The sequence below is a fragment of the Drosophila melanogaster genome, chromosome 3L (assembly GCF_000001215.4).
Source record: "Drosophila melanogaster chromosome 3L".
Classification (NCBI taxonomy): domain Eukaryota; kingdom Metazoa; phylum Arthropoda; class Insecta; order Diptera; family Drosophilidae; genus Drosophila; species Drosophila melanogaster.
The window spans coordinates 18,423,831-18,441,881 of NT_037436.4; the positions used below are offsets into that span (position 1 = coordinate 18,423,831).

At 38.1% G+C, this 18,051-nt stretch overlaps 1 protein-coding gene and 2 long non-coding RNA genes across 4 annotated transcripts; 1 reads left to right on the forward strand and 2 right to left on the reverse strand.

Moving 5' to 3' along the window:
- Positions 1-4,693: 4,693 nt before the first annotated feature.
- Positions 4,694-5,425, reverse strand: lncRNA:CR46215 (long non-coding RNA:CR46215). The gene has a single exon (NR_133268.1). It is a non-coding gene; the product is annotated as a long non-coding RNA:CR46215 (long non-coding RNA).
- A 9,305-nt stretch (positions 5,426-14,730) lies between these two features.
- skl (sickle) lies at positions 14,731-16,112 on the reverse strand. The gene has a single exon (NM_079415.3). The coding sequence runs from the start codon at positions 15,995-15,997 to the stop codon at positions 15,671-15,673; it is 327 nt and encodes a 108-aa protein (NP_524139.1). The 5' UTR covers positions 15,998-16,112; the 3' UTR covers positions 14,731-15,670.
- A 787-nt stretch (positions 16,113-16,899) lies between these two features.
- Positions 16,900-18,041, forward strand: lncRNA:CR43280 (long non-coding RNA:CR43280). Of its 2 annotated transcripts, NR_124981.1 has the most exons (3): positions 16,900-17,121; positions 17,177-17,348; positions 17,771-18,041. It is a non-coding gene; the product is annotated as a long non-coding RNA:CR43280 (long non-coding RNA). The 2 variants fall into 2 exon arrangements; NR_048295.1 differs by having other exon boundaries at positions 17,177-18,041.
- Positions 18,042-18,051: the final 10 nt, after the last annotated feature.

The following is an 18,051-nucleotide window of genomic DNA, read 5'->3' on the forward strand; positions in this document are numbered from 1 at the left end:
CCACAAGCAAGTAAATTACTAATTGTTAAATGTTCAGTTGTGTCCTATGATGTTTATGAACATGTCTTTAAAAACGTGTCTGTTTTAGCTAATGGAGTCTGCCGATAGGTAAGAGTTATCTCGAAAAAATTGTCAACACAATGTTATGATTGGTTTTTGTTGACTTTTTAATTAGTTAGGCCCAGATAGACACATCAACCAAAGCCACAAAGGAGTCCGAAAGTAACATGGCCCGCAGGGTCCAATGTTGTACGGTGGCTAGAGTTTATTAATTTTTGGGGGAATACTCAGAACTAGAAAAAAGCAAAAACGAAATGCATTTGTGCCAGCAGACACCAGGAACCACAAAGGGAAAAGTATTGAGAGGAACTGGACATGCCATACACTGTTGGTGTTCGCCTGTGAAGAACGATAAAGTTTGTCCAGCAGATTTGAGGAGTCCTCCTGCCCAATTCCGACCACATTGTTTGCCATACACTTCATTTATTTGGAATTAGACCAGGCACTCCACTCAGCTCCGCTGGATGCACTCGAATTTGAATCCTTTATGAAGCGTGGCACCAACAACTGGACCCAAAAACAGGACACGGCACACATGCTCATGCATACACATCTTCGCAGGACTGCACAAGTAGCCTCAGCTCCTCTGTTTCCCAGTTTGAGTCAACTTCGGGTCCAGTATGTGCAGCAGACCAAAAACCATTGATTGTCATCGAATAGCCCCGCAGAAGTGGAAGAAAAAGCGGCAGGACGATGAAGATTATGGGGATGTAGAACTTCGAAGGAAATGTAAAGATTCCAATTGTCTACTACCGTGTAATCCGTAACAAGGAATTACTAAAAATACTTAATATGAATATTTTCTTTCCATATGTAACTCGTTTTGAATATAAAACTATTTTTTTTGCAGTTTGTTTATAGAATCATTTATCATGTATACATTGATTCATTGTTTTTATTGGTTCCATAAATATGCTAATATATCGAGTTGAGCTTTGAAATAACCTTCAATACTTTTCATAAGTTACGTAATTTATAATTTTCAAGATAATATAATTGATTGGCTTTCGCATACAATAACCTTTTAAACGTTCGGTTAGAGGGTATCGAATGTGAGCAGCTCCCAATTGCGACTACCGTGTCCTGTCGCAACTGCTTAATAGTCAAAGTGTCCCGGCTCCATTTCCACTTTTGCCTGCAGTTGGCAGCAGCCGAATCCTTCCTTACCAACTCGGTCCTTCCACCGAGTTTACGTGTTTTTGTACATTTGTTACGCTACACGTAATGCAAGTGTGAGTGTGTGTAGATGGTCCTTTCGTGTGGGATTTTGTAGAGGAGAATGGGTGCAGAAGGGGGATGGGAGTGCATCCTGTGACTTAGTCCATGCCACGTCACGCTACACTTGATAAATCTCTAATGCCACTTTGGGTGTGCCAACCACACAAACCCGACTTCCCACCCACATTACCTTACTTCACTTTGTATCATCCCATCCAAATTCTAGCTACACTAAAGAAATTTTCTTAGATTTGTTTAGTGGTGTTATGGTTTAATGGAAATCGGATTTATAGAATTCAAAGCAGGTTTCAAACAGGTTTTGTTTGCTAAAAATGTTACTTAAAGGTCTATAAAAATCCTTTTTCTTTTCATTAAAACTTTTTTTTAAACATAGTTTAAATTCAATTAATACAATTTTTATGAAAACCGTGATCTCTGAGCATACGCATAAATCGGAAAAAAACCAAATATATTTAAAATGATTTTTTTGAGTGCATTGCAACTCTCATCAGTCCCTGCTGAGTGGCCCTCTAAATGCCTCCTCCTAACCCCTTTCGTTCCCTCCGCACCCCTTCAACATTTGTGTAATTTCTGTTGCTGTCGTTCTGATGTCCCCTCTCCGCAGCAAACTCATACTGTTTTCCAGTTCGATTATTAAACGTTGGAAATTTTCTACAAATGTTTGGGGGCACTTGGCAGTGTGTTTTTGGATGAGCCTGTGCGCTCTCAGGTGTTTTGGCCGAACCTGAAGCTATTGATGATCCATTTGGCCAATGTTTAATCAAAGTTAATTCGAGGTATTGTTGGACGATTGTGTGGTTTCTGACTTTCATCTGGGTTTGCTGCTTATATAAGCAAGGGGTCTTCCAAGTAAAAATAGATTAATTGATCCTTTGACTAATACTTTAAGGTAACAATTCAAAATATCTTACAATTTAAGAATTCGTTTATATCTTTAAAATAATTTTATAAAATTGTTAAGTCTTATCTATAAAATTTATCTTTAGCACTAGATTTATATTAATTGTTAAGTCTTATCTTATAATTTTATCTTTAGCACTAGATATATAATATTAGCACTCATATAAACTAGAAGGTTAATACTTCCCCTTCCGTATTTTACGTAATTACCATTCGCCCTGTGGATGGAATATTCCATTCACTTTTAACTATGTCTGATGCACTCAATCCACGATGTAATTCCCCCAACTTTAGGCTAAATCAAGTCTCCGCCCGGAAGGGAGTGGCACCCTAATGAGCTTTTCGAGAGTGTCGCCTGCTCACTTCACGTTCGCTGGAACTCTGCCTAATTCCTTAATTAAAATCGAAGCCTACTCACGGGAGGACAGCATCGGGGAAATCCATTGACTGATTGCAATATTTCACTTTTAAGTCACACGATGCCGCAGTCCATTTTCCATGGTGTTGGACTCAGGCGAACAAACAAACAAACCGAACAGAACTGAACACGGGGGCTTAATTTGTATGACCAGGCGGAGCAGGATGTGGCAGTGAAGCTGCGATTTCCTGGCGACCGCTGCCCGACTGCCTTTATTAAAAAGGACACTCTGACCGCACGGGCACAAAACTGTAATCTGTGCAACAAAGTTGCAGCTGCCCATGCTACACTTCTTTGAAGAACACAATCGCTTTATATACACAATAATTTTTTTTTAACTTTTATATTACTCAATTATAATATTATTTATTTTGTAAGTGAGTCTGATAAATTGTATCGATAAGTAAGGAATATTTAGTATTTAAAGAGTAATAAGCTTTTTAAAAACTAAACTAGTGAAATATTGATTTGTGCTCATTCTATGCAGTTTTAATTCAATTAAAAGGGTATCTCCTAGTCGTTGCTGTTTCGAACTTCCTCAACATTCTTGTTTCAAAATGAGATTTGCGTTAGTTGGAATCACTTGACATGCAGCTAGCCAAATGAGCTGGATAGAAAATCCGCAGTCCAAACCCTAAAAGGAAACTTTTGGCATCTTTGTGTGGGTGGGCGTATCTGTATCTCTGTGTGTGCGTTCAATTGGGTGGGTGTGCTAAATGATGCCGAGGGAGTCGGGTCAAAATCGTTGCCTTTTCGACGCCGCCGCGTCGCTTTGGCATAATAAATTAACAAATTTGTCGGCGTCTCTTTCGAGATTCGTGGGCCGATGACAGGACACTGGATCCATCCACCTGTGTCCTTTTCGGCGGTGCATGTGGGGGAGTTCGTTTGTGATGGAGAGTGTGTGTGTTGTCCATTTCGCTGCTGCCAATCATGTCGGATTAATAACAAGCGTACAAGGATGCTTTATTCATGCCAGCCGAAACATTCGAGGAAAATTGCAGCTGCTCCACCCCTGCCATCGTCCTTTGTCCACGAAATCATGGGCGGCCAAATGACGCGTCACAGGTTGTCGAGTGTCCAGCTTGCTGTCCTCTGCATTACATAAGAGGGTCCTGGTCCTGGCATCCCCATCACTTTCCTTGTATCCTTGCAGTGGGCTTTACTTCTAGCAGACCAACCAGAAAGTGATATGCGTGCTACATGAAATACATAAACACCCTACATTATTATTATTTCTATTCAATCCGTATGTATATTATTAAAAAAATGTGAATATGATTATATCCATAATACAACTTAGAGAAGAGAATTGGTTACAAGGCAATTGATAAGAAATAAACAATATCCGGAACTGTTGATCATACAATCTTTTTTTTTACCATTCAATTAGTTAAAATATTTTAAATGTTGCACATCACGGCTCCCATTAAAAGCAAATTTCCCACTGTGGGGCACTCTATCCGAAGTTTTAATTGTAACAGGCAGTCGCATGTTGCCAGTGCATTTCGTGCCTCGGTTTCCTGTGTTGCTGCCACTTTTTCTTTCAGCCCCATATCGACTCCATTCACCCATTCCGCATTTTCCGGCCTGTCAATATTTTGCACATTTCATTGTTGCACTCCGCCCAGCGATTGCAATGGTTGTTTTCCCCTCTTTGTTCGCAGTGGGTGTGTGAGATTTATAAGCTCCACTTCACTCTTCCCTTCCCTTCCCTTCCCGAGTGACCACAGCATGTTGCGGCGCCCATTTCAAGCACCCAACGATTTACCACCACCAGCCTCCATCTATCCACCCACAAAACACCCGTACATTCTGCGAAAACAACCTGACCAGATCTGACCAACCTGTGGCCAAGCAGGCAGGTTGGCCGCACATTCGTCAGGGCTAAGTTTATTTCGCTCCTGTTGTGCTTTTCTTTTAGTTATTGTATTTCTTTCGTTGTGCACCCAGTATTTGAAGAGTCAAAGGTGGCAAGGACATGGGGCTGTCATGCAACAAGTAAAGAATTTGTTAAAGTGGCTATGAGAGCCATAAGTGTTAGTAAATAATATAATAATACAATACAATTGCTTTAATTTTGCCAGTTCCTCAGTATGATGTAATAATGATCGAGTACGTGAAAGATAGGATCATAGGAATATAGACAGTACCAGGTATGTTTTAGTCGCAATAAGCCCAACATATATTTCGAACGTGTTTTTTTTTTGCCATTTTATAGCTGGCCGCCTTTGTGCGAGTGTTTTGACCAACAATTTTTCCGTCAGGCGTCAGTTTTGGCACCTGCTGCTGGTCGCCTGTTCCTCTACTTCCGTTGTCTAAGCCAAAATTGACCAACAGGAGCGAACGCTTTTTTGGCCACATGTGCCATGGTGTCTATTCCTGGCATTTTCTTTCTTCCTTTCACTCTGGGGGAATTTAATTTCGGCTTTGCAGCGCGTGACGTTCTATTTGTGTTTATATCGCTGCTGTGTGCGGGGCATGACACGAATTTGCTTTGAAAATTGAATTAGATTGGCCTGCGGACCGGCAGCTGATTTGATTGCAATTTCCCTCGACCGCTGCATGGATGCATGCCTCCAAAGGAATTTTTCCAGCACTCTGCAATTTGATTAACTGGCCGAGCGTTGCATAAATTATGTCAAATTATGTTGGGGGGAATTGTTTTCGATACTAGCTAGTTAGTGGCTTTGTTGTATGAGGGCAAACCAATTTGTTGCAGGACATTTTCAAATGCCGCAGAAAATTTAGGACACGTAAGGAACGTACGTTCAACTAACTTTATTTTTGATTTCAACTATTGTTTTTCTGCTGACATAGTAGTGACATATTGTATATCAATATGCTTACTTATGTATAAAAAATGTTTTTAAAAATAATCATACTAGTTATATTTTATTTTAGGTAAGACTTAAAGTTTTACTTTAAGCGCATTAAATCTGGCGCTTAGATTAAATCCTAAAATTTATAACAAAATTTTGCATTTCCACCTCAGTTGCTTTGCAAAAAAGGTTACACAACAGTTTGTTTATATTCATTCCTTTATCATGAAAAAAATCCAACCTCCGAAATCGCACCCTTTCATGCAAAATAGTGGCCCCCTATCATTTTACTTTCCCATATTTTTACAACCCGTTTACATTGATTTTTCCACTCCGTCAACAGCTCGTCAACCCTGTAAAAATCAAAATGAATTTTATTTTTTATTACCAGTCGCGTATTTTATTGCATTTTTATCGCGCCTGCAGCCAAATGAGAGATGCAAAAATTTTGCACTCAACCGTCACTAATCATTTCATTTAACTTTAAAGTCATATTTATGAACTTTTCTGTCGTACAACATTTATGACGTGCGCCTTTTCCAAGCGGACAGATGGTGGAAAAATTCTCTGGCCCTGCACGTGCCTATAATTTTACGATTCTATTCGCGTGTCCCCAGTCTATATGGCTAATTAGGAGGTGAAGTCGCAAATTTGCCTATTGGAAAGTCGTAAAATTGTTTAGCAAAGCCTCATTTTTCCTTGCTCCAGTCGTAAAATTTGCGAATTTGCATAATTTTAGCAAAGGACAGGATCAGGCTAATTTTTCGTGCCCGCTGACAGTTTTTTAAATTTAACAACTTGACATCATAAAATAGCAATGGGATGACTAATTTTCTGCAAATTTACATAATGAGGTGAGAGTTCGGAAGTCAAGGAGATGTTTTACGGCTTTTATATTAGTTAGAAAGCTTAGCTGTATTTTATGTTAAATTTTTTAACATACTTTAAATTTTAATAATATATATTTAGTTTAAGATCAATCATCATTATAAACAAGTGACTTTGATTTATTTAAACCAGCAGAGAAAATTAAATTCTCGACTCATATGCTGGCTGATGGAAGTGAATTTTGCTTACCCTCAGTTTCCCTAAATGACTTTTCCAATCTGTCCCGATTGTACTGAATTTTCCAGTTTATTAATTCGCCAATTGACAGACTTATTGCAAATTGAAAACAAAAGCGCGAACAACGCACCCAAAGGAAAATGCAAAACGGCAGCAGGGCACAAAAAAAAGGATCTGCAATTCAAAATTCGTTATGCATTCTGCTGCTGCCCCTCGAGCGGAAACGAGACAGCAACACAGGGAGTGAGCGAGAGAGAACAAAGGATGCAATAATAAAAATCAAGCCCGCAACGAATTTGCGCAATCAGCTGGAAATTATTTACATGTTTATACGAAATTGAAACAACAAACGCTCCCGAGCCACATTTTTCCATTCGCCTCCGCACGACGACAGCGATATATGTGCACTTAAAAAAAATTTGTATAGAAAAAAAATCCAGAAATATCCTAGCTTTATTTATATGATACAAATATATAATTTTATCAGAAATCTATGTATCATTTGGATCTAAAAATCCAAGATTTTGTAAGATTTTATTATATTTTTCTCAGTGCAGTTGTTCGTGGATCCTTTAGTTGAGGTGACACCTTCAGCACGTACGTACAGCTCAATAAAAGCCTCACAAATTTACATAGAAAATGTCGCAGGGTTTCCGACTCCCTTGGTTTTGGGTTCGAAATCATAAATATCGCAATTAATGATGCAAAAAGTGCGAAAAGAATGTTTATGTGTAAAATTTCGCATTGTTCGGAACTCGTGTAAGCAAAAGAGTGTGATTCGGTGAGTGCATGCATATATTATGTGGGTTTCCCTGAACATGAAATGTGAGCCATTTGGCTGCCAAATTCTGTGTGGAAAATGTGCTTTAGATGGAGCTCACTTTAGCTCACATTTCCAGTGAGCAAGAATAGTTAAATAAAAATGTTTCAAAATAATCGGTCCAAAACGACATGGTTTCAACATTATGTTTGGTAAATTTTTGAAATTTCCTTTTATGAAATTTCACACACATTTATTCAAGTAAAATTTGGCAAAAACAATTTCATTTTAACAATTGTTGAAGCTCACTCGAATTTGGAGCCCAAAACAACTTGCAGCTGCGTTGCATCGACAATTCCATGTTTTCTTCTCTTTAGGTTTAAAGAAATTTCATTTGGCAGAAGTGCCGCCTCCGCTGCTGATTTATACCAGGACAATATGTGAGACTTTGGCCAAAAAGAAAAGTGGCACTCGGCACTAAAGAGAGTTGGCAGAGAGAATACCCAAAACAGGAAAGAGAACATCAATTCAGGCAATTTACTGCCTCCTTGGCTATCGGTGCATTTTCCCAGAGCTGGACCGAAAATAATTTGAATGAAAACTCCATTACGGTTTCCTGGGAAAACCAGAGGGTGGTGGCGAGCTGGAGACTCGGCGTCGCCAGTGATTCACACAAAGTGACCGCAGTAGGAAGAATTGGCAGGCGGGAGTGGGAAAAGCAGGAAGCAATCCTTTCGACTGCTTAAGTGCACTTTACACATTTTTCTTTTATTCCCTGCCAACTGGACCCCATAAATCTCATTTGGACCAAATTGTTTTTCATATCGTCTCGCTCGTGTATTTATTTTGCAATTTGCATATTTAATGACACTTACATGCATGTTCTTCGTCCATATGCAAATCGACTTAATATTTAACCCTTCACGGCGGACATAAAAAATAATAATACATTTTACTAAAACATCATTGTGCGATTTGTAAAAATATATGTATATATATATATTTTTATCTATTATTACTTTCTGTGCTAAAACTAATAGTTTTTGTTAAATTTAATTAAATCATATATAAATTGTTGAATATATAATATGAGATTATTCATTATCTTTATTTAATTGGGTAATAAAACTGTATATACTGTTTAAAGTCCAGCTGAAACTAAAAATGAATACAGTCGCCGTGAAGGGGTTAATTGTGAGTCGCGTGGCCCAATGAAATGCGCATTAAGTTGGCTTAATAGTATTCAATTATGCCATGTACTTTTCACAGGCACTGTGCTGGAATTCTCTGCTCATGCTGCTGTGTCCCTCTGATAAGACTTCTTGCGAAAACTTTGGCGCTTCGCTTAATTGCTGTCATTAAATTTATGCAGCTTTGCCAATCTTATCATAATCATGGCGAGGCTGACACACACACATGCGTTGCCATGAACACTAACTAGCACACACACTTCCGATTTTCTCCTTGCCGATTCGCCACACCCCTTATTGCATTTCACAGTGCACACTTGAATAATTTCAACGCGGATTATACTAATTAAGCGCCTGAACAGCCGATTCGAAGGGGGTGTGGCAAAATCAGGGGTCTTAAGTCCCATTTCCACGGTCTTACTTCACTGGTCATTTCGATGCATTCGCTGCAATATTCAAAATCATTATTCGCAGTAGGCCTTTTCGCTGTTACACTGCATAGAATGTAAACTCTAGTTTCTCAATACAGTTTGCAAAATTCGAAGTGACAAAATAAATAGAAAAGTTGTATTTCATCGCGATTATTCAAGACACATCTAATACAAGCCAACTGTTGATATCGATCTATCATCTATCCAGTATCTATTTACTTCAAACATCCTCGACTGTCGTTAATTTTGCCCCACTGTGCCAAAATGAAGATGCTGGGTGATTTATCCCACGTCATGTTGGCTTAAACAAATCATTTATATGCAGCGCTCGCAATTATTTGCACTTAATTGTGTGTTAAGTGCCCCAGACTGGGATGTTCGGTGTGCATATAGTAGATATACATATGTATGTATGTATGCATTTGCCACGATGGCGATGTTGTTGGTGTCCTCGCTGGTTATTGCAGCGGAAGCGATGTCCGTTGATTGATATCGCATTCAGGCGTGTTGAAAATTATTTGCATTGATAATTCGCTGATTAATGTTTGCCACCGAATCATCAGCATCAGCACCATCACCATCCCCATTCCCATCCTGGCATCCATTTCCGCACTCTCCTCAGCCAGGATACTCGCATATCCTGTCGCCGCGATTTTGGTCTGACTGCGTGTTATGTGATGCCATGTTGTGATGTAATATTGATGGCCTGTCCACCGGGTCGGTCGCTAGATCCTGATTTCGGCGCGGAGGGACTGGGAACTGTTTATTGCATTTGCAGAGGTTTTTGCGTTAATGCTGTAAACAATTAAGCGAAGCGTATTAAGTCGGATTTGGGTCGGAGCCATAGCCATTGCACTGCACTAACTAATTTATGTCGGCTTGTTTAAGGGATGAGTATTAAACGCATTCGATTCAATTGATTTAAGTGCATTATTAAAGTTGAGTGAATCTTTAAATTCGGACTATATAAGTATCTCTTATGTGTGGCTAAAAAAAAACACCGAAGAACTAGCGACTTTTAAAGTATTTTAGTAAGTAGTTTCTTTATAGTATTTAAAAGTTTCCTAAGTATTTGTATTACTGCTATTTTACATTCGGCGTCTCTTAACTATTCGAGCTGAACCTCCATTACGGATTACTTTTGAAAGAACTCCCCAAACTCCATTTACAAATTCTAAACGAAAATTTGAAAATCATTAGGAAAACATCATAAATAACAAATCAGCTTATTAAGAGCTCTGCTGCTGCTTTTGATTCGGTTTTTCATTTTCCGTTTTCCATTCGGCTTTGAATTAATCCACGGCAACCGGCGAGACTTGGCAGCATTAGCAAGGCAAACAAAAGCTTCCTGTGCGACATCCTTCCCTCGTCCCTTAAAAGGACGAACAGTTCAATTGGCAAAAGCGCTCTTTGCTAATTTATGGCGTTTTAATTCATATGCAAAATGACAGTGTGTGTGTTTGCTGATTCTTTTTTTTTTGCGAACTTTCTTTTAATGTTGGGTAAATAATAAAACATGTACGTATTACGACATGTTGACACGAAAAGGGGGAGGAGGTAAATGCAAGAAGATAAGAGAATGGCAGGATCCTTCTTGGGTTGGGTCCTTGGGGTCGCCACAGTCAAGCTCACATATGAACTTAATTTTGGACAGAAATCCAATAAAACTCCGCAGCAGGATGTCTTCACAAGGAAATTATTTTTTATTCATGCATTAAATTGTTTTGACTTTCGCCCGATAGAGATCAGCATGTCGTTCCTGGATTTTCTTTACGATTATTATTTTTTGGACTCCCCTCCCTTTCACATTTTTCTTTTTTCCCAGTTCTGCCACATGCTAATCAAATTACAAGATATGTGTGCTCAGAATCACCTTGGATACCCCAGCCGAAGCAGCTGAATCATTTCCCAGACGGAATCACCTGATAGAAAATCGACGGGGAGGCGAAGCATCGCCTGCAGCAGAAATATCAAAAATAATTTGTTTGACAATAAAAGACGATAAACATTAAAATTATGTGCAAGAGATTTTCCTTTTCTCGGCGATTTTTTATGTCTATACTAAATAAAAGCTGAAAAAAATATGATGATAAAAAGAAACGCGCAATTGCTCAATAGTCACTGTGGAATACTCTTAAATATGCTTTTTATATTTGGCAGGAACTAGAATAATATATGTACGAAAGCGATGCCATTTATAAACTTAAAAGTAAAGATGTTTTATATAAACAATAATCTTAGATAGTTAAAAAATAATTTGTTTTATATTAACCAATTAGAGTGGTCTACTCTAGAGCAGAGTATTTCCCAAAGGGAACTCAGAGCTGGAGGCACAAAAAAAAAAACAGAAGCGTTGTCATCCCAGTGGAAAGCATTTTCCCAGCTCATCGCTGGCTTTCCTCCCAACACCACCCCCATTTTCCGTTGATACTGGCCTGTGGGGCTTTTAAAGAGGGTAAAAGATATCTCTTATGATTAGTCCGCTAAACTCACTCGTAAATTTGTCAAATCGCTCAAGTTATGCGAATCGCATTTTTTCTCTTTATCTGCGGCATTTGCATAGCTCTGTTTTCTGCTTTTCCATTTTCATTTCCCCAGAGACCGCTCCCTTGACCAGCATTTTATTTGATTATTAAATTAGATTTTTGTTGGCTGGCTTGGTTTTTACCAGTTCCTTTTGCACTTTGGCCTCATTAAATATTTCTACGCCATTTTTCCTTGTTATTTTTGCACTTGTACAAAGGAGAAACATCAAAAAACGCGTGAAAAGTTTGGCCAACAGCGGAAAATATATTGCTAGAAAATTGCTTGCCAACTTTTTTATGCATCTGTATCCCTACTTCTTTTTTGCTTTGACAATTCCTTGCCATATTTTTGTGATTTTTCAAGCATTATATATATGTATACGCAGGTATTTTTTTTACTTCTGATGCCAGAGCTAACGAAATCTCATTGTTTTTCCTTCCGCTGGTGCCTCGCTCCTCTCGCCTTCTGCCTTCGCTGTCTGCTGTTTGTTACAACTTTTCAATTGTTTGGCTTCTGTCATAACCTTTGACATGGCAATGGCAACTTGTGGTTGTTGTTTTTGCCTTTTGACTGTCGCCGCCTTTTGTCTTTCGCGCCTTTTGTCCGCGCTTTCCCCATTTTCCGCCCACTCACTCCTCCCACTTTGCATTCGCACTTTGATCTGCTGCACTTTCTGTATTAATTGTAATGATGAAGTGCAAGCCATGTCGGTCCTTGAAATCGAACGGAAGTGGGTGGCAAAGTGGGTAGCTCCGGGTAACGTGCCGCTCATGGAAATTTTCAAATCAGTTGAGATTTTGAAAATAAAAATGGCGATTGAAAGAATTGTAAAATGAACTTTATTTCTGTAAAATATTCATAGAACTATTAGGCAATAGGGAAGACAATTCAAGTGAAAGTTATTAATAGGATTTGGACTATGATATCCATATAAAATTAATTATGTATAGCTTACACAAATTTCAGTAAGCAAAATTGAACTATAGATATACAAAAGAGTTGCCTTTAAATTCCAACTAACGATAAATTTGATAGGAAATTAATATTATTTAATTTTTGGTTTGGTAACTTATTATGATTTTTATTTAAACGCTATATACTTTTTTACATCTAATTTAGGTAAAGCCTTCATAATTTCACTCTCAAACTAACTAAGAAGCTATTGACACACATGCTGACATCCCATATGAAAAAGTACAAGCAGCAGCTGCAACGTCATACCGAAAAACAAGTTGGAGTCTCACTTTCAATTTATGTTGGCTGAGTGCACTCAGGAATGCTTCTTCACCTTGACCCAGATTTGCTCATTCAACCCTTTGCAATAACATAAACAAAAGATGTAAGCAAATTGGCCCCGATTCTAGGTCCCCTGGATTTTTCATTCGTGTTTTTCTCGTTCTGCATATGCAATTCCAAACGAAACGTGCTCAAAGATGCAACATATGCAGTTTTTGCTCAAAGGGCGACCTTGAGAGAGGGGATTAAAGTCTTTGTGCTTAAAGCTACCCATCTAGAGTTGCTACTTCTATTTACACTTAATAAAGCACACTAATGATGACCACAAATCCAACCCGAAGAACAACCAAATTGCAATGAATCTGCACTTGAGCACGTTCCTAAATAAAAACCAACGGAGCTTGCAGGAAAAATAAGTGAACCACCATTGCCCCCTTTCATTTGGGCTAAGGCAACTCTAATATATTTTTAATAATCTTGTTTTCTATATATTTTCGAGTTCGCTTTGAGCTCTACAAACATTACTTACCCTCGGGACAGAAGCGGAAAAATAAGGAAAAGCAATTGATTTGCTTAGTAAGTTTGTGTACATTCAATTAAGTTAAAAATGCCTCAAAAGGCACTCAAATTGCCAGATACCTAAGTATATGCTTGATGATATGGTTGTTTGTAGAAGATTTTTTCAAAAGTGAGGAGTTTTGTTAAAGTAGATCGGACAACTTGGTACTGAATAATTTCATAAGGAGTGCACAAACGAGTACTTCTTTAAAATTGGAAGAAATATATAAGATATTACAATTTTTTGGATATAAATATAAATTTGGAATATATTTCTGTAATGAAGAGCATACCCAGTATAAGAAATTAATACTATTAATACTATTGTCTTGGTATAAGCAATTCGTATCTGTTGCAGAATTGAGCAAATATAATCTAGCTACTTCTAATTTACCTCCACATACCCTCTAAAACGCACAAGTAAATCTGTTGCTTATGTTAAAAAAATCCAAAACTGTTTGTTTACGGGGGTCACTTTACCATTCCTAACTCCACCCCATAGAAATCCCAGCTGGACGCACGCAAAACACACATGCACTTGAGCCTTTCACCGCTTTCTCCCGGAGAAAGGGTTGCCAAAGGATGAAGGATACGATATCATGTGTGGACGCTCGAGCAAACAAAAGTGCAAATTCCCGGGGGGACATTTGATTGAATTCAGACAGTTAACCGTCCTCATAATGCGCATTTTCAAAAAAAAGAAGGAAATCCTTTGGCTTCTGCTTATCTGCCTGGAAGAAAAATATCAAAAAATTTTAAAATCATCTTCAGGGGCTGGGGAACAGTTTATTTGGCAAATGGTATTTGTTCTTTGCCAGTTCTTGCCTTGATTGATATTATTATGGATCCGTCCGTTCATTGATTGATGGTGGACGGCGCTTAAAAGAATCTTCTATTTGGATTTTGGAAAATTAAAAAGCGGCTTAGCATCAGCATCCTTTTCCCCGTATTATTCGCCATACAAAGCGTATTAAAAATGGAAAGTTGAAAGATTTCAGTAGTCTCTTTTTTTCAAGCCTCGCCCAAAGGCAGATTTTAAAATCAGTCGGGTGGCGCCACGCGACATTTTTTAGCATCGATTGTATGAGTCCGGAAAACCGGAATGAGAGAATTTCAGGAATTATTCAGTGTCGTTTGTGTGAGAAAACGACTTTGATCTCTGCCGCCGGTAACCATTTCAATCTGTTTGGTTGAGGGGTAAAAGTGGCACTCATTTCAAGGTGGCAAAGTATTATCAACGATGATTAGGTCTATTATGACTAGCAACGGAGCGAAAGTTCTGGGTAAATTAGCAAGTACTATACATTTCACTGTAAATGATTTTACATTTACACTTAACATTTCGTTGTCTTGTTTTTCGCTGTGTTAGGCTCCATTTGTTATAAAAATTATATATGAATTAAACTCTAGACGATAAAATGTAATATTCTTTGGGTTTGTTTTGCTAAACCACAAACAGACCAAAATCTGAAAATAAACGTTTTTGAATTGTTCATCCCATCACTAGTTAAAAATGCGTATTTTTCCATTCAATAATATTTTTATTTCATGCCATTTGCTTTACTTAGCTTAAGTTACATTAAATTGCTTAAAAGAATGTGTAGTTTGGAGTATTTATGTGTGTAAATATTTCTACTTTTGAACTTGTACTATGTTTATGCTCGTTACGCGAAGAACGCCTTTTCATCGATTTATTTCGCATGGAATCTTAGCCACATATTGCTTATAAGAATAGATCTATAAACTAGATTGACACGTACACAGCTTATATATCGACGGCAAAGTAAATATAAAAATATGTTTCAATTTTAAAAAATATATTTCCATATATATTTGCTAAGTTTAAGAAGCACTCTACCTAGGAAGTTGAATCATTTAAATTTCCCCATAAATAGACACCAAGAGAGTTGTTGGTAAAAAAGTTGTAACTATTTGTAGTTATAGCATGTAGAATAGTTTGACTTATCAACTAAGTTGGTTTCGATTTGAAAACTAGCGACTGCTTACAAAATTTTGCTTTTATCTCTTGAGACAATTTTCCAATATATGAATGTTTGGATTTTTCGTTCACTTATTCTTGCACTGGGCCGACCACCTACGAGAATCTAACTTATTCAGTTAAACAAGTAAAACTAACTTAAATAAGTTTACTAAACAAATACTTGGACTGTAAATTTTTTTAGCAAAATTATTTATCACATTTGCGCTTATCCAAAGTTTTAAAATTTTGTTGTATCCCGACGGATAAGAAACTATGTGCTTAATTTCCAGCAAAGAAAATACATGTATCAAAAGTTAATCTTGTTTTAGGGTTTTCCTTGGGAAATTGATTCACATTTCTCTGTCACTGTCTCGCTCATTCTCTCTCGAAATTTTCGGGCTGCGCTAGTTCTCACCAACGTAAAGTAATCACAAGTTGCGCTTTTAGGAGCCTTAGTTGGTGCTTAAGTTGGTTTTCGAAATTTTTACTGCGCCTGCGGTTGTATTTGAACGGTGGCCTTTAGTTTGCTGGATTTTCCGGACGACTTGTGCTGTTGGTAAAATTGCTTCAGGACCTTGCACATGGTGATGGCCAGGAATTTCCAGGCCAGCAGTTGCTCCTCGGCACTCGGAGGCGCAACTGGCTCACTTGTTGCTCCTGGTGGCGGGAGTTCCTCTGCTGCAGACGGAGGTCCTTCAAAGTCCACTTGATCATGTCCGGGGTCTATGGAGAAAGCCATGGGGCTATCGACTTGATCGCCACTGGGTTCCGATTTCGGGGCGTGCTCTTCTTCGAAAAATGGAATGGCCATATTTGAGTCGCTCAAAATGTTACGTAAAAATGGCACTTGTTAACTTCGATGTGTGGCAAGGTATTTCCTGATTTTCCAGATCTGAACTCTTGGCGAGTTGTCGTACGACTGAAGAGCTCAGCCAGCAGGACGCCCGTATTTATACCCGGGAAACGGCGGGAGAATTAGCTACCCTCTGTGCCCGCTTTCTCTTTACCATCTTCCCTCCCTTTTTTCCTACCTCTCTCTTTCTCTCTTTCTCTCTCTCTCTCTGTCGCCCTCTCTGTGATGACAATATCAACTTTCATCACGTGCAGTAAACGTTTCCTCAAACAAAATGCAGAGAGCGTCACACTTGTGGCATGTTACATACGTTTTACCATTACGTTACTTACCCCGCCGTTACGTTTGAAGCTCGAATTTATATGGGGTGGTTTTCCTACGTTTTTCGAACCAGGACAGGAAAGTTTTCGAAAATGAAACAAAACAAATTTAAGGGGAAAGAATTTATTTTTAGGAAGTCGAGCTAGAAGTACCTAAGATAAATTATTTTCATTAAAGCTAATTTTATAACAAAGAAATGGTAGAATGATATATATTTCTTTTTAAAGCTAACATATGCAAATTTTAAATTTCTGAATTTTCGAACAGCAAAGGGGAAGTAGTCGAATGGCTTATACAAAAATTCGATGTGAGATTTTGCTTTGCTTTGCCTTTTCTTCACTTTTCTTGCCTTGGCTTAGACGTGACCTTGACCAATTTCCTGTTTGGCTTATTTTTCCTGTTTTTTTTGCGTTTCTTTGCCAAGAGTTTTAATTGTTGATACAAATTAAATATAGAAAATTTTTTCCAACTTAGTAAGCATTTATAAAATATGACAATAAAATTGTAACATTTACATCCAAGCTTTGCAAGAATTCGTACTATATAAGTACTAAACAAGACTTAAAATTCCTCACCCGACTATTCTTGTACTTGAAGAAAATCAATTTACCATCCTACAACTCCCTATGACCGCAAGAACAATCGGTTAACATTTTGTGAACCGCATGCCAGGAATTTTTATAGAGTAAAGGAGTGTCTGTTGAATCCTTTTTACCCTCCGACAAATCAATTCCACAAATCAACATAATCAACTTCTCGCCGTAAGTCCAAAATATAATGCACTCGCCGTCAAAAAACTTCTTTTGTTACCCACAGAATAAAATGGGTTTGGAGCAGTGCTGAATAAGAGAGAAAGCTGAAATAAGTGCCGTAAAAAATGTAAAAACTTTTTTATAGTTGCTGCATAAAAAACGTAAAATAAAAACCCAACCGAAGAAATCTACGAAAGAATGCATAACAAAAGAAAATCACCTTCGTGGGCGTGCAGGTGAGTGGGCGGGGTACCAAAAATGATATCCCCGCGATGATAACCCCGAGAAATCAGAGGAAAAATCCATGATCTAATTTGCTAAACACTCGAGCAAAATCAGCGGGGCTCGCCAAATCACTTACATATACTCGTGTACCTGCAAAACTCACTCACATTCTCAAAGGCAAAACAAAGAAAAGAATTGTTTTCGCTTAAAAGAACATTCAAATGGAAATGTTCTGCTTGGCTCAACACAAACAACAAGTGCAGGCGCACACACAAACTGCATTTATTTAGTTAGCAAACAAAATAGAAAAAAAAAGTGAAAAGGAGCAAAGTGGGATCCAAGGGAAGAAACGCATCGCATCGAAAGAGTGGCATTTGAGTACCCCAGACAGTCAGACAATGCATATATATGTATGTACCACCCATATCTATAGGTATACGTATAAAACTGAAGTGCGGCGGGGCATGTGCAGCACACGAACAACGAAAAAGACGGCAGGAAAAAATTACAAGGAAGCAGCACCCAGAAGAGCGAGTTTCAAGACGAGAGTGATGAAAGGATACCCTATTCTTAAGGATAATAATTATGAAGGAATGCCTTAATATGCTTACTCTAGATTATCCTTATCAATACAGTTTAGCTACTATCAAGAGTTCGCTCTAATTGGTAAATGGATAAAAACAAATGGTATATTTGGCAAACACAATATATTGT

Coding starts and splice junctions, on each gene's coding strand:
- skl (NM_079415.3), bottom strand. CDS start 15,997: ATGGCCATTCCATTTTTCGAAGAAGAGCACGCCCCGAAATCGGAACCC.